At 33.6% G+C, this 21,424-nt stretch overlaps 1 protein-coding gene across 1 annotated transcript; it reads left to right on the top strand.

Annotated features, from left to right (window-relative positions):
- The first annotated feature begins 5,596 nt into the window (after nt 1-5,596).
- LOC133194516 (uncharacterized) lies at nt 5,597-19,559 on the top strand. The gene is made up of 3 exons (XM_061330457.1): nt 5,597-5,973; nt 10,088-10,306; nt 18,421-19,559. The coding sequence occupies exons 1-3, from the start codon at nt 5,598-5,600 to the stop codon at nt 19,068-19,070; spliced, it is 1,245 nt and encodes a 414-aa protein (XP_061186441.1). The 5' UTR covers nt 5,597; the 3' UTR covers nt 19,071-19,559.
- Nucleotides 19,560-21,424: the final 1,865 nt, after the last annotated feature.

Genomic DNA, 21,424 nt, shown 5'->3' with positions numbered 1-21,424 from the left:
CTATAACCCCGGGGGTCATGATATAAACAAACTTGAATATACACTACCTGGGGATGCTTTTGTATTAATATGACTAATAATGGCTTCGCTGTTCTCTTTTTTATTTTTATTTTATAGATATTTCCTTTAATGTAAAACTATGACCCCCTGTTGTGCCCCCCCGCCCCCCCCCCCCCCCCCCCGTTGAGTCATGATATGAACAAACTTGAATGTTGAATTACAGTATATGATGAAGCTCTCACATAAATTTCATCTTTTCTGGCTCTTGAGAATAAGATTTTTAAAACATGCTGAAATTTTTTTTTGAATTCTTAATTATTCGCCCTTAAAAGAGGGCAAGGCACTTTCTGAGAACAAACTTGAACCCCCTTCACCAACTTCAGATGCTTTATGGCAAGTTTCGTAGAAACTGGCCCAGTGGTTCTGGAGAAGTCGAAAATGTGAAAAGTTTACAGACACCAGACCACACGACAGACACCGGACACTCTTCGATCAGAAAAAAAAAAACGTTATGGTGTGAAGTCACCTTGCAAGATATTCATATAACAGGCCCGTAGAAAGCAATTTCACCTTGAGGGGGGCACACCCATACATTTTCAGTTGAGAGAGAGGGGCACTATCACCAACTACCAAAAATTCCTTGATAAGCCAAAAAAAGTCATTAGACTTTATTATTGAGGGAGCATAAGCATACAGAAGCTATTTTTTCTATAGTATTCTATATATCGGCAAAATTATTGGGGGCACGCCCCCTCACCCCGGTTCTCCTTGTCATGATCGGGTAAACGAAAAAATTCGAAGAGAATTCAGTGTGTAAATATTGGCCTTACAATCCATTAGTATGAAAAACGTCAGTCAGTATTTGACTTAATGATAGATTGTATTTGCTGATAAGGTCATTGTATCGACCATAGAACTTGCGAAATTATGACTTTAAACGAGACTGTTGATATCCTTGTTTCATCAACTTGTTGGTTAATAGCTTGCCTCGTTTTAAAATTGTTCGTAGGTAGAGCATGCTCTTGCGTATCGAATCAACTACATGTAGAGCATAAACCCCATGTGCAGGTGATAAGGATATATTGCTACATACATAAGGGAAGTTGATAGAAAAGTTAGAGTCATAACGTAAGTCGTTTTTCATAAAGCTTTGTTGTTAGCTAACCATTAACGTCTGGTTCTTGTAAAATATCCAAATATGAAATAGATGTGTAAGACTCTGTATTGTCTTTTATTTCAAGTTCACTGCATAGAATATATCGAATCGACATATGAATGGAAGTAACTATTGTTAACTGATTATATACGTCCTCGATACATTGTATATCTAAATGTCGAAATGAAGGCCACAGCAAGCATTTTCTTCTTCTCATGTAGAAGTATTTGAATAAATTCTGCTTCATATGAATACAAAAATAAGTCTGTTAATAACGGGGCGCTATCGGTACCCTCAGGATCCCAACAGATTAAGAAGACCTAACCTCCAAAAACTACATGTACATAGATATTGTCAATTAGAAACTCGAGCATCTTTTTAATATCAACTTCAGAGTACTTATGTGTACACTCAGAATGTTTTTAACAAAATAATTTTGCAAATGACCAATGACAAGGTAAGTAACACTAAAAAGAGTTCCATTTTTACTGAAAAAGCAGCTGTCAACAGCTGGTCAAACATCCTGGGCTTTAATTTGTCGTGAGGAATGATTGTATAAAGTGTTGGGTATAGTTGTACGTTTTGATGCTATTGATTTTGGTAAAATTTTGTGATTTCAAATTTTCTAAAAGTTCCTTCGAGTTTTTAAGTATCCACATCTGATTTACACCACTTCTCATATAAAGTTCGATATTCAAGAATGTATCGTATCGAAAATATAACTTCCAATACGTATCGGGTAGGCAGTTTTCCTTATAATTCTGTGAAATGGTTGGGAATTTCAATCACCAAAGATTATATATAAAAGTATGGAACGCCGGGACTGTCTTATATGAGGATTAAACATTATATGCAGTGTTCTCTTCATTATATGTGGTACTATTTTAATTATATGAAGTAGTTTTGACAGTATATCGTGTTCAATTTTCATTATATACAGTACTTCTTTCATTATATGATGTAGATGTGTCATTATATTATGTACATTTATTATTATATGAGGTGTTTTTATCATTATATGAAGTGCTTTTAACATTATATGCGCTAGATCTAACATTGTATGCAGTGAACACAACAATATATTATGTACTTCTCACATTATATACAGTATATTCATCATTATATGTAGTATTTCTGTTATTATGATGATGCTGATCGTTAAATATTATGTCTGGTCCTGTTAGCATTCCGTGCGGTAGATTTTGCATTTCGTTATGATGTACACACAGTATTATATGCGGTGCTTTCTTCTTTATGTGTATGATCTTTCGGAAGCTACCTTTCGGAACTCTCTGTTAAAAATTTCGATACCTTGAGAACTCCGACCTTTCCTGTTGAATTCAGTACAATAAAAGCATGCGTATATAACAATTAATAATCCGTGAACAGGTTGAAATGTTTTTTAAAGATATGAAGTATAGGGTAATAGAGTAAAATAAAATCCATTCTATTTCATGGTATGAAGTAAAGAGAGGGGATGGGGGGTTGTTGATAGAAATATTTTGGGAGTGGAAAAAAATTTGAGGCATTTTCTATATCTTTTTTGTGAACAATATGACTTTCAAAAAGATTCATATCATAAATAGGACATGCAATCAATGTCAAAAAAGATAATAAAAAAAAAAAAACAGGGGCGTCGGCAAGAATTTGACACTGGGGAGGCGGACTGGATCGAAAAGGGGGGAGGGGTCCTAACCAACTAAAATAAGACTTCAGCCAAAATCTTGATATTTTTAATTTCTGATTAATAAAAAACAATTAAACATGCAACCAAAAAAAAAATGTTTTATGTGAATTAAGTTATATGCACTATAGATAAAAAAAAAACCGGAATATTTTTAATTAGCTACGAGCTAATGTTTTTTTTTTTTTTTTTTTTTTTTTTTTTTTTTTTCCGAAACGGCATAGAAAGAACTTTGAAGGGTTTATGAGGTAAAGATTCAAATACATATAATTTTCTATTATTGTATAAAATTTATTGTTACTCGCCGAAAGAATGCATAGTTATGAAATTTAAAATGAACAGGGTGATTAATCCTTCATAATCCCCCCCCCCCCCATTTTTGAAATGCAGAAATGTGTATGAAATTAAAAAAAAATCATCTGAAGTAGTTTTAGATAGTATTTGTTACCCAGTATTTTAGTATATTGCTTAATTTTAATAGCTTACAACTTCGATTCATCAAAGATTTCCAAACATCGATAGACCAATTCATTAGACAATGAACAGGCCTGTTATACGCGAGGGGAAGGTGTCAGGAAGGGGTGCTCTAATTTTTTTACCATGCAATTTCTCCACTTTTTCTGAGAAGTTTTTTTTTTTTTGTTTAAGTTTCGATATGTAGAAATTCATTAACTAAGACGCTGCTGCCCCGCCCTCCTTTCGTACACACTTTCTGTTGCTGTCAGGTCGAAATTGGGTAAATTCCAAAAGAATTGAAAAGAAAAAAAAATCCGGCAACTTAGAGAGCCCCCCCCCCCCCAAATAGAATTTCCAAAAACGTTGCTAACTGTGGAGCTGATGAAGAATTTGTAGCAAACTTGCAGGTAGATCGATGGATACCATGCTTATTGTTTACAAACGCCAGGTACAGGTATATAATTATACACGCACACGTACATCCCAATTTGCGTCTTTGTAAACAATAGCTTTCACATTTCGCCGCTCCATTGACCACAGATATTGCCATTATAAATGTTGTAATTTTGTTTTTCTCATTTATTTTTCTTTCATTTTTCATTTCTTTTTTTGTGTGAGGGTGTGTGTGTGAGTGTGTGTGTGTGTGTGTTTTCCAAAATTATCGGGGCGGCGATCGCCGCCCCTTTGCCGACGCCCATGAAAAAACTAACTGCATTCCTACGCCTTCGAGTACGCAGGGCTTTAACAGCTTATAGAAAACACTACATGTATTTACTTATTTGTTTGTTTTTTAGGGGTGGGATGTGCTAATTTTTCACAATGTAAATTACCCTTTTATACCTCATTTTATTTGGTACAGGGGGCTCTACATATATATATATATATATATATATATATATATATATATATATATATATATATATATATATATATATATATATATATATATATATATATATATATATACGTTGTATTACTGGGTAATTTTACCACATATCTTTTTAAAATCTTGAAGTACAACCCACGACTCAATACATTTTCTGTTCTGAAAATCGTTTATCTTTTCCTGATACATTACATAACATTCACATAGTATTTAACTAAAGACAATTTCAGCAATTTTTTTATACACCATAGTTAAACAATTAATACCTAGAACAATAAAATTATTTCAGTAATACATTGTAATAAGTGCATCTCTCTCTCTCTCTCTCTCTCTCTCTCTCTCTCTCTCTCTCTCTCTCTCTCTCTCTCTCTCTCTCTCTCTCGTAAACTACTGAAGTATTGATATGACTTCAAAATTCCTTTAATATAGGGATAAATATTGTGTGGTATGTGATTATTCCGCGATGCTTTGGCTGACGTATGGTTGATTACCAATTATTAAAGATAACCCAAAATCATTAAGAATTTTCATATCTAAGAACGAAAAAAGGTAGAACTTTCTAAATCTAACAAGGGGGTTCCGAAAGGTAGCTTCCGAAAGATCATACACATAAAGAAGAAAGCACCGCATATAATACTGTGTCTACATCATAACGAAATGCAAAATCTACCGCACGGAATGCTAACAGGACCAGACATAATATTTAACGATCAGCATCATCATAATAACAGAAATACTACATATAATGATGAATATACTGTATATAATGTGAGAAGTACATAATATATTGTTGTGTTCACTGCATACAATGTTAGATCTAGCGCATATAATGTTAAAAGCACTTCATATAATGATAAAAACACCTCATATAATAATAAATGTACATAATATAATGACACATCTACATCATATAATGAAAGAAGTACTGTATTTAATGGAAGTTGCACACGATATACTGTCAAAACTACTTCATATAATTAAAATAGTACCACATATAATGAGGAGAACACTGGGTATAATGTTTTATCCTCATGTAAGACAGTCCCGGCGTTCCATATAAAAGCGTTACGAAGTGGAGTCATCTTTTCACAGTTCAATAATTCTAATATAAAAAAAGGAATGGCGAGAAATCACCATGTAAGTTTTGCATGTAAAAAATATTTTAGCCTAAAGTGTCCTTGATACATGACCTATCTATTTTATTTTCTGATTTTCTGTTTTTTTTTTTTTTTTTTTCTTTTTTTTTTTTTTGTCTGTTTGTTTGTTTGGTTTTTTTTTTTGTGAATTTTTCATTTTTTGTCATATGAGAAAAAAATTGCTCGGGTTTGTTCTTCATTATTAGATATAAGCGATAAATTAAAGGTGACCATTTGATTCTTAATTAACGCAAGCAAAATAGCTCCATGCCGATGCTCATGATGCTGTCACTCAACACATTGTGCATTATACCAAATGTCCCTAAATATTGCCGTGCATTAATCAGTCGCCACTTTTCCAAGAAAACGGAATATTTGGAGTGGAAAGAGAATCTAAAATATGCCTTAGAAAATCATCACGAACTGTATCTGCGACCCATAAGGATAGTAAATCCGGTCCATTGGACAAGTTTTTCCAGAGCCCCTTTACAGCACAGAAGATTAAAACTTGCCGATAATGATGCAATATTACAGACTAAGTTTTCCACTGTTTTCAGTAGAGGATTTGAAGATTTAAAGGTTTATTTATGCAACGATGTCGTGGACACTGCTCTGTGTCCGCTCTCTGCACTGTCCGTGTATTTGACAGAATTGCGTATGTACCAAAATTGTTTATTTATCACAGATACCCAGTTTAAAATGATTTCAAAGACTGGGTTTCAAAAAAAAAAGAGACAATGGCCGAATCCTGGTTTGTTTACTTTTATGCGTGCGTCTGAAAATATAGAGCAGCTGTGGAGTGCATGATCATGATGACATCTCCATTCATTGATACATGTACTAATGTAGGGTTGTGTTTCGAAGCTATAAAAACATTAGAGCAATAGTATACAGTTATGGAATGGGTATGAGGGAAATAGCAAATTAATTGTTCTCCAAGGGAGGGAAATAGGCCTAGTTTCCTGCTGAGGGGAACGATAAATTTGATATTTCCCGAGTACCCATTCCATAACTGTTTTATTATACCAAAACAAACACACTACACAGGAGATTTATTTTAAAACGAGACTTAGACATTTTTGAAACAATATAGAAGCATTTATATAAATAATCACGAATGCATGTGATTCTAATTTTGTTAAATATATAATACATCAATACGAAAAAAAAATTAAATTATTTAATTATAACAGAATAAATTAATTTCACTGACATTTCGAAGGATTATCGTTGTCTTCAATTTGCTATAGTAAGAATTGTATGATTTTGACATCGCATGTCGAACATCTTCGCTAGCCAAGGGTTTCTGATACGCTACTCTCCTCATAAGCCCTTGGCATACGGTGTTTTAAAAAGTTGGGATTTTTTTCTCAAGTTGTGATTGGAGTTGATCGACATCGTTTGACCAATCAACAATTGTTTTTTGTAAATGACATTATTTGCGTTCGGGATATATCTTGACTAACGATCCGTTAGATAACATGCCATTCTATGAATAGCTATATGGTGTCATCCAATATCTTAAGCTACGTGCAAAATATGTGATTCAGAATCAATACTGAAGATCTTGATTTGCATTTTAACATGTTTAAATAACAAATTAACATAACTCAATACCTTCTTGTTAATTATAATTCTTTTTAAACATTATTTTTTAAATACGCTTTTTATTTCTGTCGATGACACAATCTATGTGTACCTGGTAAGAATCATGATCACATGATGAGAACAATCCCGTCTTTTGTCAGCACCGAATGCCAAGGGTTTATGAGGAGAGAAGCGTATCAAACCCTTGGCTAGCGAAGATGCATGTTGAATTGTTTTGACGTCATAGTTACGTTGCTAATACCATTACGTCACAGACTCAAGATTCCTTGAATGCTCCGCCCACTGTTCATTTTAATTGGTAAAAATTATTAATAATAAATATTCATGAAGGAGTAGTCCCTGGGAGTAGCTCTGATATTTCAGGGAGTAGTCCTCAGATGGGGGAAATAGTATCTTCTGGGGGAAATGGACAGTTTTATGGTATTGATTTCAGTGACATATAGAGTAATAACAGTAGAGGTATAATAATGTGTTGTAACGAAAAGAAAATCAGTGACTTTAAATATGCTATTAATATATTCATCTGATGCAAGTCCACGGTTTTGTTACAAGGTGAAGTACATAGACGTATTCACACGAAATCTGTAGTGAATGACCAGCTTCTACTGTATAAAGGGAAATGTTCGCCCCATTTTATTTTCGCCCCCTTCACCCTTGTCAAAATTGGGCGAATTTAAAATGGGGCGAATTCAAAGAAAACGGCATTATCTCAAACAGAACTGTGTGAGGGCAAATTCAAAATGGGGCAAAATTGTTTGCAGGTGTGAAAGAGGGGAAAATAAGATGGGGCGAGAATAACCTTGTATACAGTATTTGTTTACAACACAATGAGGTCAAATAGATGGGGAAGCCCGAGATCTCAATTCTGTTTAATTCTTTTTTAAGGTCTATAATTTCTTTTGAATGCCAATAAGTTTACCATGATATTGTAGATTGTTGTCTATTAGTAAGTTAAAATACATTCTAGCTATAATGAAGGAATGTTTTTAGGTCACTTGGGCATCAGGTGACCTACTGCTATTGGTTGGCATCTGTTGTCGTCCTTTAACAACTTCTCATGAAAAACTACTGGGCTGATCTTTACCAAATTTTGGTATGTAGGATCTTTAAGAAATCTTTTATTTACTCCTGGACATAATAGGAAACAAACTAGGTGAAAAGTAATGGTGAGCAAGGAACTCTTAAGACCAAAATTGTCATTTTCCTGACCCCTAGGTGGGGGGTTCTTTTTCTAGAGTGTGGCCATATTTATTAATGGTCATATATAGTACATGTATATTGAAAGTGCAGTATTTCTTTAAGAGTCATCTTTCTCTTCTCCTTGGCATATAGAAGAGAAACTGAGTATGTAGTATTGATAAGCAAGGAAGTCTTGACCAAAATTATAATTTTCATGACAAACTAGGTGTATAGTTTTGGTGAGCAAGGAACTCTAGACCATTATTGTCATTTTCCTGACCCTTGGATAGGTGGTTCTTTTTCTAGGGTGTGGCCATATTAATCATATATTGAAAATGCAATATTTCTTAAAGAGTAATCTTTTTATACTTCTTGGCATATAGAAGAGAAACTGAGTAATATATTATTGAGAAGCAAGGAAGTCTTTACCAAAATTATAATTTTCATGACCCCTGAGGTATCAGTTTTGGTGGTTTTTGTTTGTTTGTTTGTTGTTTAACATCCCTTTTGAGAATTTTTCATATGAAGACTCCACCACTTGCCAGTGGAGAGCTGCAAATTTTGACCTATACTCGGCAATCAGGGCCATAGAGCAGTGAGGGATCTTTTTAGTGCCACCACCTACTGCGACAAGGGACCTCAGTTTATACGGTCTCATCTGAAGGACCGGTCTCCACGTCCCAAAGTGGGATTCAAAACCTGCGACATAAGGATAACTCCTTATTCCGCAACTGTAGAGCAAACACTCTAAACCACTGCACTATGCGGGTGACCAGTTTTGGTGGTAGGACATGGCCATATTACATCATAGAGTAAAAATGCGTTCATTGTTTAAAAATCGTAACTTCTCCTAGACAATCTGAGTTTATGGTAATGGTGAGTACGAAACCTCTACTGATAATTGTAAATTGCATGATCCTTAAGGACAGGGGTGTGGTTGTGTGTGTGTGTTGGGGGGGGGGGGGTAATTGCGTAAAAGCTTAAATACAATCATGTTTAAAAATTCTTAGCTATTGTTTATACCAAAAGGAAACTAGTTATTTAGCTACTGAATTGTAATTTATTTAACTGGTTTGCAGGGGTTGGCCAGAAAGGGGGGGGGGGGGTTAAAGAGTGTTATTGCATGTGATGCTTATAAAAAATCTTTATCCCTAGATATTTGGTGCAAATGATAACTGAATAAGCATGAAGATAGGATGATAAAGATTTTAACTGAGTAATACTTTAGAGAAAGAGTTGTGGTGGTGATGGTGGTAGTGGTGGTGGAGGGGGGTGGGGGTCAATTTGCTGACATGTACTGATATATTAAACACTGTATTCTACTATAAATAATTCTAGTAATGCAATCTACCATTCCCATATATTTTGATTCTAAATGCCCAGGGAGGAGGAAACTTGGCATATAAAATTATGAGCCTAAAATTTCTGACAGGTCCCTTCATGGTCTTCGATACTCAGGTGACCTTTAAGGCCTGTGGACCTCTTGTTAATGATTATCAGCATAGTTTTAGAGGCAATACCTTGTTTGTTTTTAATTTGTTAAGAAATTGTTGTAAAAAAGAAATATGTTGTTTGCAACAATGCGTCTGGAGGTAGTCAATAAATTCAGGTCCCATTTATTTCGTACCGCATAATATTTGGCCCCACACCAAAAATTTAAATTTTTACCATATGTACAGCTTTATAATTTGATTCTTTGTTCACATGTTCGAATTAATGAGGATTTTCAGTATAAAATATGACTATGTTATGAGACACCAGTGAAACCCTTCTGGCTCCAATGGGATATTGAGGGGAAGACATTGTTGGCAAAATTTAAGCTTTGAAAGAAAACATTGAATGTTTGTTCAGTTTCTTTTCCATTTTGAATAGAATGGTCCAATACAAACAGTTTCCCAAATTTTAAAATCTTATTGATTTGCATAAGGGAAAAATAATATTGTCACCTTGTTGTAGAACTTTCTATACTTTGATGATTACAGGTGAACAGGAGGAGACCTTGAAAGAAGGACTCAGTAAGTATGCCAAAAATGATATACCTGAGATATACGTAGCAGCTCTTCTGACCAATCATCTCCTCTCCTGTCTGGTGTATGGAAATGAGTACTTGATTAGTAAAGATTATCGGAGAAAACCACCACTCTGTCCTTGCAGTAATAATGACTGTGGAAAATACATCACATATGGAGAAACAGGTGTAGGTAAGTATCCAAAACTACATTTATAAAATTTAGCGTGATTTAAAATTTAGCATGTACAGTGTTTAATGTTTGATATTTCTAATAATTTTAAAAACCCTGCTAGTTTTCTTTGACATTAAATATATCAAAATATTGAATTTTTGCATAGTCCTCACAAAATACTCATTATTCAACAGAATTTATAATTTTAACTTCCAAGAAATAGCATGGAATATATGTATGTAGGTCCTATTGTGTAGCACCTGCCCTTTCACCCACCTGTGTGACATTTTTTTTATTGAGTTTAAGGGGCCTAATACCACTGTCCAAATTTAATGGAGTTTGAAATGAGAAATGGCTCTAAATTCGCTCTTGAGTACATCTGGGTGGACAAATAAAGAATTCTGTAGACACGTTTTTTTCCTTAGATTTCTTTATGTGAATTTGAAGTTTTGACTCTAAGTAGGACAAAAATGTTTGAATAGATAATTAAGTCAAAAATAAATATTTTATTAATTTTTGAAATGTGTGTCATGTAACACATGACAGACATATAACGTAACATGACAGACGTATAATAAAAGGTGACATGATCAAATTACATTTCTGATGCTTAGCAATACAAATAATCTGTAAAAAATAAATTTAAACAATTTCTTAAACAGTGCAATTTTTTTTTTCACTCTTACGTAGATGAAAAAAGATTTTTTAGCTACTTTTGATGCACAGACTGATGACCGTAACACTGACAGACTCCTCTACTTAGCTAGACAAATCAACCATAAACTTTCATTATTTTATCAAAAAGACAATGTTGCCGTAAGAAATGGACATTATTCAAATTTTGATTCCTTAAAGATTTTAAATTTGAATTTTTAGGTCACCTGAGTTACTAAGGTGACCTATTACTATCCATTTTTGTCAGTCGTCATGCGTCGTCCGTCGTGCGTTAACATTTAAACATTTTCAGCTTCTTCTCTGAAACCGCTCAACCAATTTCAACCAATTTTGGCATATAGTATCTATGGGTGAAGGGGGACAAAAATTGTTAATTTCATGGTCCCTGCCCCCCTGGGGCCTGAGGGGTGGGGCTAAAACCACCAGAATTAATGCAATCTTTAAAAATCTTCTACTTTACTCCTGGACATCAAGCAGTCAAACTGCTGGCATGATTGCAATAAGCATTGAGCCCTCTACCAAAATTGTGAAATTCATGGCCCCAGGGTCAGGGGTTCTGGTGCTAGGGTGGGGCTATATAGATCATATAGTGAAAGTGCATTATTTCTTTGAAAATCTTCTTTTCTGCTCCTGGGTATTAGATAAACTAACTAAGTACATAGCTTATAGTTATGTAGAGCAAGACTGCCTCTTCCAAAATTGTGAATTTCATGGCCCCTGGGTCAGGGGTTCTGGTGTTAGGGCGGGGCTCTATTGATTATATAGTGAAAATGCATTAATTCTTTGAAAATCTTCTTCTCTGCTCCTGGGTATTAAATAAACTAACTAAGTACATAGTTATGTTGAGCAAGAGTGCCTCTTCCAAAATTGTGAATTTCATGGCCCCTGGGTCAGGGGTTCTGGTGTTAGGGTGGGACTCTATTGATTATATAGTGAAAATGCATTAATTCTTTGAAAATCTTCTTCTCCGCTCATGAGTATTAAATAAATTAACTAAGTACATAGTTATAATGAGCATGGCTGCCTCTTCCAAAATTGTGAATTTCATGGCCCCTGGGTCAGGGGTTCTAGTGTTAGGGCAGGGCTCTATTGATTATATAGTGAAAATGCATTATATCTTTGAAAATCTTCTCTGATCATGGATATGGTATGAAATAAAGTAACTAAGTACATTGTTATGATGAGCATGATTGGCTCTTCCAAAATTGTGAATTTCTTGGCCCCTGGGTCAGGGGTTCTGGTGAAAGGGGGAGGGGGGGGGCTCTAATCTATTGATTATATAGTGAAAATTCATAATTTCTTTCAAAATATTTTTTCTACGCCTGGTTATAAAGCAAAGAAACAAGTGTATAGTTATGATGAGCAAGGATGCTTTTACAAAATTTTTAAAACTTGTGGTCCCAGGGGTTTTGTTGTTTCTCTGAGAAGGGGGTGGGGGTGGGGGGTGGGGGCTCTATTTGATAATATAGTGAAAATGTGTTCTTTGAAAATCTTCAACTAATTGCATAGTTATGATAATGAGGGTACCTATTCCAAATTTGAAAATTTTCAACATCTGGACCATTTAGTCAAGTGTTCTGGTCCTGGCCAGGGCTCTATTAATTTGTATTCTATTGAGTGAAGTTATTCCCCTTTGCCATTCACTTTTGATAATTAATCACTGTAGATAATGTATTTGAAAGGTTTATAGAATAAGAGAATTATGCAAGAACATTTATTGTATAATACAAAAAGTACTTTCATAGTTTTAATGATCAGGTAGACTTGGAAATAATAGATGAATAAAAATGAAACAAAAATAACTTATCTTCTTAAATGTTCTTCAAAGGCCAAGTGAGGCCATTGTGAGAGGTAATAATATAGACATTTTGTTAAAAGTCTGCATGGTAATAGTGATAAATGGGGGACAGATAGAAATATACTAGACTAATTATTCTGTTGATCTTAATCGTACTAATTTTCTTGCTATTGGGCAACAATTAAAGCTTCATTTATCAGTTAATGGATCCTCTAAATTGTTGTACTCAGGTGACTGTTAAGGCCCTTGGGCCTCTTGTTAAAAATAAATCTCTGCTATAGGCTTTGTAACATACAAAATTTCCACCATGTCTGTCATGTTACAATATTTCTTGAGCAGTACCTGTTTGAAACGAGCCAATAAAATTTATCATTCAAAGCTTATCTTTTTTTCTTGGAAATTATAATACACAAGACGTTATTATTTGTGAAAATACTAATGAAATTTAAAAAAATAAATTATTTCATATAGATCAAACCTATATCGTAACATGTACGGATGCACGTAACCCTGACAGACTCATTTTAAAAACTGCAAGAAAACAGCTACAGAATTGTTTTGTTTAAGTTATAAAGACAAATTTGCCTTATGATTCATTAATATTCTGAAATAAAAACACTTTTTGATTTAATTCACTGAACGTATAAATCTGAATGCACCTGTTTGATTCACGTAACATGAACAGACATTCGTTTTGTCCGTCACCGTTACGATAGTATTCAGGCAATGTCTGTCAACTGGTATGCTATGTAAGAAATGTCAAATTTTAAGTGTTTATGTAGTGATGAAGAGCGTGCAAGTTCATAATTTAAAAAAAAAAAAATCTAAAATACACCTACTAGTTGACAATATTTGATGATCTGTGTTTGAAATCTAGGATAAAGCCAACTTATAATTTCATGAACGTAACATACTTTGTGTAACGTAAGACTTGACAGACAAACTTTCGTGGCTTCTCGGGCTCTCTCTGTAGCTCTTATCGAAATGTAAACACATTTGCATAGAACACTGGAGAAAATTTAAATATTCATAACCTTTAAGTCAAATGTATAAGAAGAAGCATCTCCGAGCTCCATTCTTAAAATAGAACGTAACGCCCACTTGCCATGACAGACACAGGAAGCATCCAACAGATTTGTTAATTTCTAAGCACATGTGCTTTTCTGTTGAATCTGCGATCACTTAATTGATATATAGGTAAATTTCTATCAGTAGACAAGAAAGATAAAATAGTTTGCATAAACAATGGCCCATTTTATAACAATGTACCAGGTGTATTGAGACTGACAGACGTTACGTTCAAAATATGAGAAGAAATAAATACCAATTTTTCTTTTATTTGAGACATAATGTGCATTAAAATACCTTTGTATGTTAAGTTTATCCTTCCTAAACAGTAGTGAATGAAGATATTCTGTGTACAAGGTATTATCGCCGTATATTTGTCTTTTGTTTTGACATGGTTGAAAATGTCCCCCTACATGTACACAAGCATAATTCTAGTGGAATTATCAAATTCATTTCAAGAAAAAAACATAAATTGATGAAAAATTCTGCTTATTTTATCTTTTTTATATATTTGCAATATACTTTTCAATATAAAACATTTTTTATTTCAATTTTTTAAATAATCTATTTTATATTCCTGTTGTTAAAATCATAGGTCAAGATGTACTCAAAAGCAAATTTAGAGCCAAATTACTTCATACCCCTTGAAACAAGGTTGGGTGTGGTAAAAATATATCCCATTTCATTTAGAAATGAGTGTAGTGTATAGAGCATATGAAAAGTATTTCAAAGAGATGAACTCAACATACGTGTCTTACTAGTACTCCACTGCAGCTTTAATTTATATTGTGGATTGCACTTAGTGTGTTTAATTTTAGAATGCTTGTTGAAGATGTTTAACACATTATCTCTAACTGTCAAAGCAAGCTATTAACCCTTTTTATACATTTTTTCTTACTTACACAAACTCAACTTATGAAAAATTTTCTTAGAAAAATGTGATATTTAATATTCAAGTACAATACCTTTAAGACTCATAAAGTTCATGTCAGATGCAGTAAGTTCTATGTTTGACAGACATTTAACTCTTTTTTAGCTCACCTGAGCTGAAATCTCAAGTGAGCTTTTCTGATCATCTGTGTCCATTCGTCTGTAAACTTTTCAATTTCTTCTATAAAGCCACTGGGCCAATTTCAACCAAACTGAATTGCAAAAAAGCATTTATGGTTGAAGGAAAAATGAAGGGCTATGCCCTTCGCCTAAGGGAGATAATAATGTAATGATGACTTCTAAAAATCTTCCCCTCTAGAACCACTGGGCAAATTTCAATCAAACTTGGCACAAGGCTTCCATGGGTAAAGTCAATTTAGATTTGTTCAAATGAAAGACTATGCCCCTCTCTAAGGGGAAATAATTGTGAAAGAGAAAAAATTTACTGAAAGATTTTAAAATTTTAAGTAAACTGCCACAAGTTATCCTTGACTTTGGGTGATTCAAGTCACTCAGGTGAGCGATGTGGCCTCTTGTACTTAACATTACTTATTGTCTAGAAAAACAATACAGAGTTTTGGGGAAAGGGATTTAATGCAACAGAAATGCTGAGGATAATTTTTAATGTGGTAAACGAGCTTTATTTGTCGAGGAACTCTTTGAAGTTTTGCAAAGATATTGTCTTCGCAAGTATTTCTTGTTGTGAACCAGTCTTTGACCCCTTTTGCTTTAAAGAGATGGCTCATTCCTGGTGAAAAATTTATCAAGAACAAAACAAAACTATAGTTAATGCAAATACATTTATTTTACAAGAAAAGAAATTCTGGTACAATCTGATTAAAACCAGAATTTTGAACTTGCATACTAACTTGCTTCACTAACATTTAACATCATCCAACAGAGGGTCACATCAGTGGTACATTGTAAAATTCAGAAAACCTTACATGTAAGAATTATATAGGTCTTTAAATTCCACTTTATAGCTCACCTAAGCTGAAAGCTTGTGTGGGGTTTTCTGATCACTTATTGTCTCATCTTTCCAGACATATATATCTGTCTCTAAACTTTTTGTCCCCAGCAGTAACAGGATATAGGGACATAGTAATAGTAGAGGTCCGTCCATTTGTGCATCTGTGAGTCCATCACCTTACTTTTTGGTCACAACTAATCCTAAACCCCTGGATGAATTTTATAGGATTGTTAGGCAACATTTGTGCGTAACTCTGCACCACTATTTTGATTCAGCAAAATTTATAAAAGTCATTGGACTTTGAACATTTCTAGTGATTCATTTTGAAAATGGCTATTATGGATCCAAGGAACCACTCTTAATGACAGCAGTGCATCCCATGCCAAAATCAATGTGTCCAGATCTTAGGGTGTACCTATTCAGATATTACAGAAGAAATTCTGACTATAAAAGGATACAATCCTATTCAGATATTACAGAGGAAATTCTGACAAACTATAAAAGGATACAATCCCTGAAAGTTCTACTTTCCTATTTTTCTGTTTGCCCATTAATTTCATTCACCTTTCATTCAGCATGCATTCACTATTCATTCAGCGTGCGCTCACCATGCACTAACATATACTAGGATTGAATATTGTTCACTTTTCCACAAGGGGAGATAATATGAAAATAGCAAAATTACATTCTCCAGAACCCATATAATTAAGTATGTCCAATTCAAATACAGCTTTGTGTTTATCCACAGTTTTTAAAGGTAGAATGATCATTTTAATCCCATTATCAAACCTGAATACCTGAATAATATGCACAATTGAATTAGACAAAAAAGGTAATAAAGGTATAACTTTTATTGTTTAATATAGGTACTCATACATAACTGCACAACAAACATGCAGGTGATGTTTATTTCTCTGATGTGATGGCATCTCTCATTAATCATGGTTTCAGGGTTAACCTCTTGTCATCTCACTCTGATCCATGCAGTATTGATAGTTTCCCTCATTTTTCATTTGACATAAAACATTCAGTTTAGTGCATCCCCCTTTGTTCACCTTACCAATGTGGCAGCAGTCAGATGGTGGGAGGATACAAACAGTGACTTCATGAATTAGCACAATAATTACTCTAAAAATTTTCAAATCACTTAGCATGTAGCATGCATGCACTAAATTGAACCTTTTTTTCTAAAGTTCAGAAATAAGAATGTTATATAATTATCTGGATGGAAAAACAACTCACCCCTCCTTGCTTAGTGCATTTTGCTGAAAGAGTACAGCTCACAACTAAATTGTCTCATCCAAATATAGACATTATATAGACATTCATAGATTTGATGACCCACTGTTGTCTTGTATCATTCAATTAGAATGTGAGAATTTTTTTTAGCATTAGGTAACTTGCTAACTTTCTATGAAAAAAATCTAGTATGCAACAACAAACCAACATATTGGCAATAGTCTCTATTAAATGTGATGACTTCTATTTAGTTTGAAGATAAAAAAAAAGACACCTTCTGATTTCAATCTATAAAGTTACTTTAACTTGTATACAATTGAATTCGCAAAATATAACAAGTTGAAGAGTTAAAAATTATAAGCATAATGTATGCAAACTTGTGCATTACACAAACAATAACCACAACGTAATTTTTAAATCACCACACTAATACTGTGGTCAAATGCACACATCCCAGACTTGCAAAATTAAAATCAAGGAGAGGGTGAGCCTATAGCTTGGGTCTATCAATTATTTTTCTTTGGGAAATGGGTAATCTTGGATGATCTAGACACATGTTACTGTCTAGGTAGATGTGTTCATCAGAGCAGAAAATTATCCTGACTTTGAGATAATACATTTTAATTCACTTCAAGGTAACCAGGGTGTTCCAGATTACCACTTTCTTTTTATATCATTTAAAGAGCAAACATCATTGGGACTCTGCAGAATAACTTGGAAATAAATGGGGTATTTGAGAAATCGGTGTTCAAGATACTGAGGATTAACTGTACTTATTTTAGGAAGGGTGTGGTTGGGTTCTTTTAAAGATTTTGAACTGACTCTTTTCTCAATCAAGAAAGACAATCGAATTTTAATATTTCTTATTTTTTTAACTCGGAATTGAGCACCACTAAAATATGTTAGACATTTTATAAGATTTCACAGTCATACATTATATTCATATTTCCCTCTTATCTGTCATAATCATGTAATCATACAAATTGTATCAGCTGTCATTGTGAATGGTTTTGTGAATAAGATGACATACATGTTGCAACGGACTTTGCTGCCATTTGTTCAAGCAACATGTCTTACTACATGTACTTTCTCTTATAAATCTAATCATTTGCAGAGGTATAATCAAAATATAAATGCCCTAATGCTACATGTAGCAAGGGATTAATGAATCTTTTGCAATTGCAAGCTAAGCAAATGCCCCTGACAATAGTTTTGCATACTGTCCAGAAAATAAAATCTGATACTTTGTAGTGCATTTGTAGATATTAACAAATGATAATGAAAGTGAATGATTTTGTAGTAATTGAAGATCTTAAGTTGAAGTGTACAGATTTCTTTTAAGTTGAACTTGTTTCTTCTTTTTTCTTTGGTAAAAAGGTTTTAAAAAAGGAAAAGGAGAAAGTAGTAAAATTTTTACTTTCTTGAAACTTAACAAATATTGATTTTTTATAGGTCACGCAGATATATGGTATGGCCGCCCAGATGTGGTAGTGATTCCAAAACCGAATAATGGCTATATGGTTCCACTTTGGTATATCAATGAGGAAGAAGAAGATGAAGAGGATGAGATAAGAGATGTGCATCCCCTGGAAATCAAAGTTCAATCCAAATTTAAACATTTTGCCTCACAAGTTTTGTCTCAAGCTATCACTTTTGCATTTTACCAGTCAAATGTCATAAAAAAGAGAGGAATTGTCCCATTGACAACATTAGTGCCCTCTCTTGTCCTAACACCTAGACATTATTACATTATCTTGTATGATTACAAGAATGACATTCTATTAAGCAGTGGACATCAGGACTCTTCCTTGTGGGATGATACTAATGACTGTAGGCTCAATTTATCTGCAATTCTTCATATTTGGATGGTTCTGAATTATAAAGACTTTGTTCCAACATTAGATACAGAGGTTATACATCATTTTGCTAGAAGTTCAAATATTCACAATATTTTAGAAAGTCAAAATCTTTTAGAGGAAACTGAGAAAATTTCACGCAAAAATTCTCTCGTAACCAGTAATACAAATGACGATGATGGATGTGTCAGTGTTAAAGACATAAAAGATTTTATAAAAGATCCACATAAAAGAAAGTGGTATTGATATTCAAACAAAACATTGTTATAATTAAAAATGTTCATGTTGTTAGCCCTTCCTTTTCAATTTTTAGCCTGATGGAAGTCAAATCAGTATTATGCTTGCCTTGCCCTTAATTTGAGGTTTACAAGAATTATGTATTTTTAAATTGGTACTGCAATGCATAAAGTAAACATTGAATTGTCATTGGCAATAATAAAAAACAATGGAAAAAATTATGTACAGTTGGACTAAGTACAGTTCTATTGTTTTAGGAGACTTTGTATGCAGAACAGGAACCATTTTGGAAAATGTCAGCTTGAGTAGACCTGTAGAGCTGTCAATTTGTTTTTAGAAGTCAGGGTCATTGTTTTATTTCAGTTTACACATGTGGTTTGCTGTGTATGAAATCATATCTAAAAATATGGTTATTGACTGTTAAAGGTTTTAAAGTGGTAAATTTTAAGGCTTAATTAATATACTGATTACACAAAATGCTGTGATGCTTGCCATTTAACTTTGTTTTACATTTATTGTTAATGACAATACCATCTACTTAATCCAGTTTTGGAATAGATACCTTTATTGTTAGTGAAAATAGCATCTACATAATCCAGTTTTAGAATAGATACCTTCAATAGTGTTAATATTGATCACATTGCAGGGTTGAAATAGAAATAGAAAATTGAGAATTGTACAATTATACACTAGAGAATTGAAATAGAAGGGGACATTTAAAAAGTAGAAGGGAAACTGGCGTTCCTCCCCTAATGGGGAGTTTAAGGGGAATACCAAAATAACCAGGGGATTACAACATTATAGGCGGGAAAATTCCCAGGCCCCGGGTCTTAGGGACAACCCTGCATTGTCATTGGCATTTAATTTTGTAAAGATTATCTTTCTTCAGATCAAATGATGTCAAAAACACTTTTTAAAGCAAAAGATACCACATTCCAGCATAAAACTTTCTTGTAAGGTAGAGAAGCAATGATATACGGGAAACAAATTTTGGTTTGTTTTTATACGCCCGTCTTTAGTTGAAAGACCTTGAATGATGTCAGGGATTTTTTTTTTTTTTTTAAAAGAAAGTTCTATCGCAGTATAAAGCTTTGTTGTATGCTAGAACAATATTCGATACAGATGGAGAACTTTGGTATACATTTTAGGGTAAACAATTTGGTTGATTTTCTGCAGTTAATTTATTAGGTGAAATTTTGTCATGTGCTTCATATCACACTACATTTGATTTGAGGATGGGTAGCACTGTCTTTGAATTTGAATATAAGTTATATTTGAGGTTCACTATATTTGACACGTTATGGGAGAAGTAAGTGATTTGAACAGACATTAAAATATCTTTTCTTTACTTGATTCCTAAACGTCATATAAATCCTTACGAACAAAGACTTGCTGCGTCCAGCAAATGTTCTACCAAGCCCCTTTTCATGGGATGTCACTCCTAACAAAGATCTTAACTGCTGTTAAGGAGAAACTTTAGACGTACTGTGCTACTGCACATTCTAGAAGTTGTGTGAATTGGATGTGGATTCTTAAAAAAGTCGAAAGAACTTTTAGAAATATTAAAATCGCCAAATTTTTCGAAATTCAATATCATTAAAACGTACATATTTTCTACTCTTTCCTCACTATAATTAAACACTAGGCTTTTTGATATCATGGATAACTGCTTCTTCAATAAAAATGGAACTCGGTAATTTTTACGTTGTAATTGGTCATCAGCAAACTTACTTTTTTGAATTCACTCTAATTCTACACGCTAGTACTCTTAAGTTGATATACAAGGTAGTACAAAACACCCATGAAACACCCTTCTCACGTACACTAGAAAAAAGAATAATATCACTATAATGTCAATAGTCAATGATCTTTATAAGGAAATCATTAATCAATGAAACGTGAAATGAAAGGCTATTGACAGAAAAATTGATGTTACAGGAATTTCAACAACTTCGTTTAAGGTCAGCCTTTCGTAAATTCTATGTCGATATAATGACTTTAGTACAAAAACCATATCTGCTTGAACTTTCAGTAAGGCGTGACAATCTTGGCGATACATAATTAGCGTCTCTCAAATGGTGACCTAGATTCTCATTGGTTTAGAAATTCATATTATTAGCAACTTTAGATTGTTGTTAACAAACAATGAGATGACATAAGCCACTCCTCTTTACTGTAAGAAACGATAAATCCGGTTCCTTGCGTCACTCGTTGACGTCTGAACAATTTTTATCCCATGTGTATTTCACCCGTGAATGAAAAGCTGTGTAAATTTCACTGTTGATGAGTTAATCTGGCAACCAATGAGAATCTAGGTCACTATTTGAGAGACGCTAATTATGTATAGCCGAGAACATCACGCC

This window comes from Saccostrea echinata, unplaced genomic scaffold (assembly GCF_033153115.1).
Source record: "Saccostrea echinata isolate AGI-Se365-2 ecotype Australia unplaced genomic scaffold, CSIRO_AGI_Sech_v1 ptg000029l, whole genome shotgun sequence".
Classification (NCBI taxonomy): domain Eukaryota; kingdom Metazoa; phylum Mollusca; class Bivalvia; order Ostreida; family Ostreidae; genus Saccostrea; species Saccostrea echinata.
Note: the sequence above shows the minus strand (reverse complement) of the source record. Positions and strands in the feature narration are given on the sequence as shown.

Bases quoted from the DNA above. Each gene is read 5' to 3' on its own strand.
- LOC133194516 (XM_061330457.1), top strand. From the start codon at position 5,598: ATGATGCTGTCACTCAACACATTGTGCATTATACCAAATGTCCCTAAA. The intron at 5,974-10,087 runs GTATGTACCAAA...TGATGATTACAG, and splicing joins CGTGTATTTGACAGAATTGC to GTGAACAGGAGGAGACCTTG. The intron at 10,307-18,420 runs GTAAGTATCCAA...GATTTTTTATAG, and splicing joins ATATGGAGAAACAGGTGTAG to GTCACGCAGATATATGGTAT.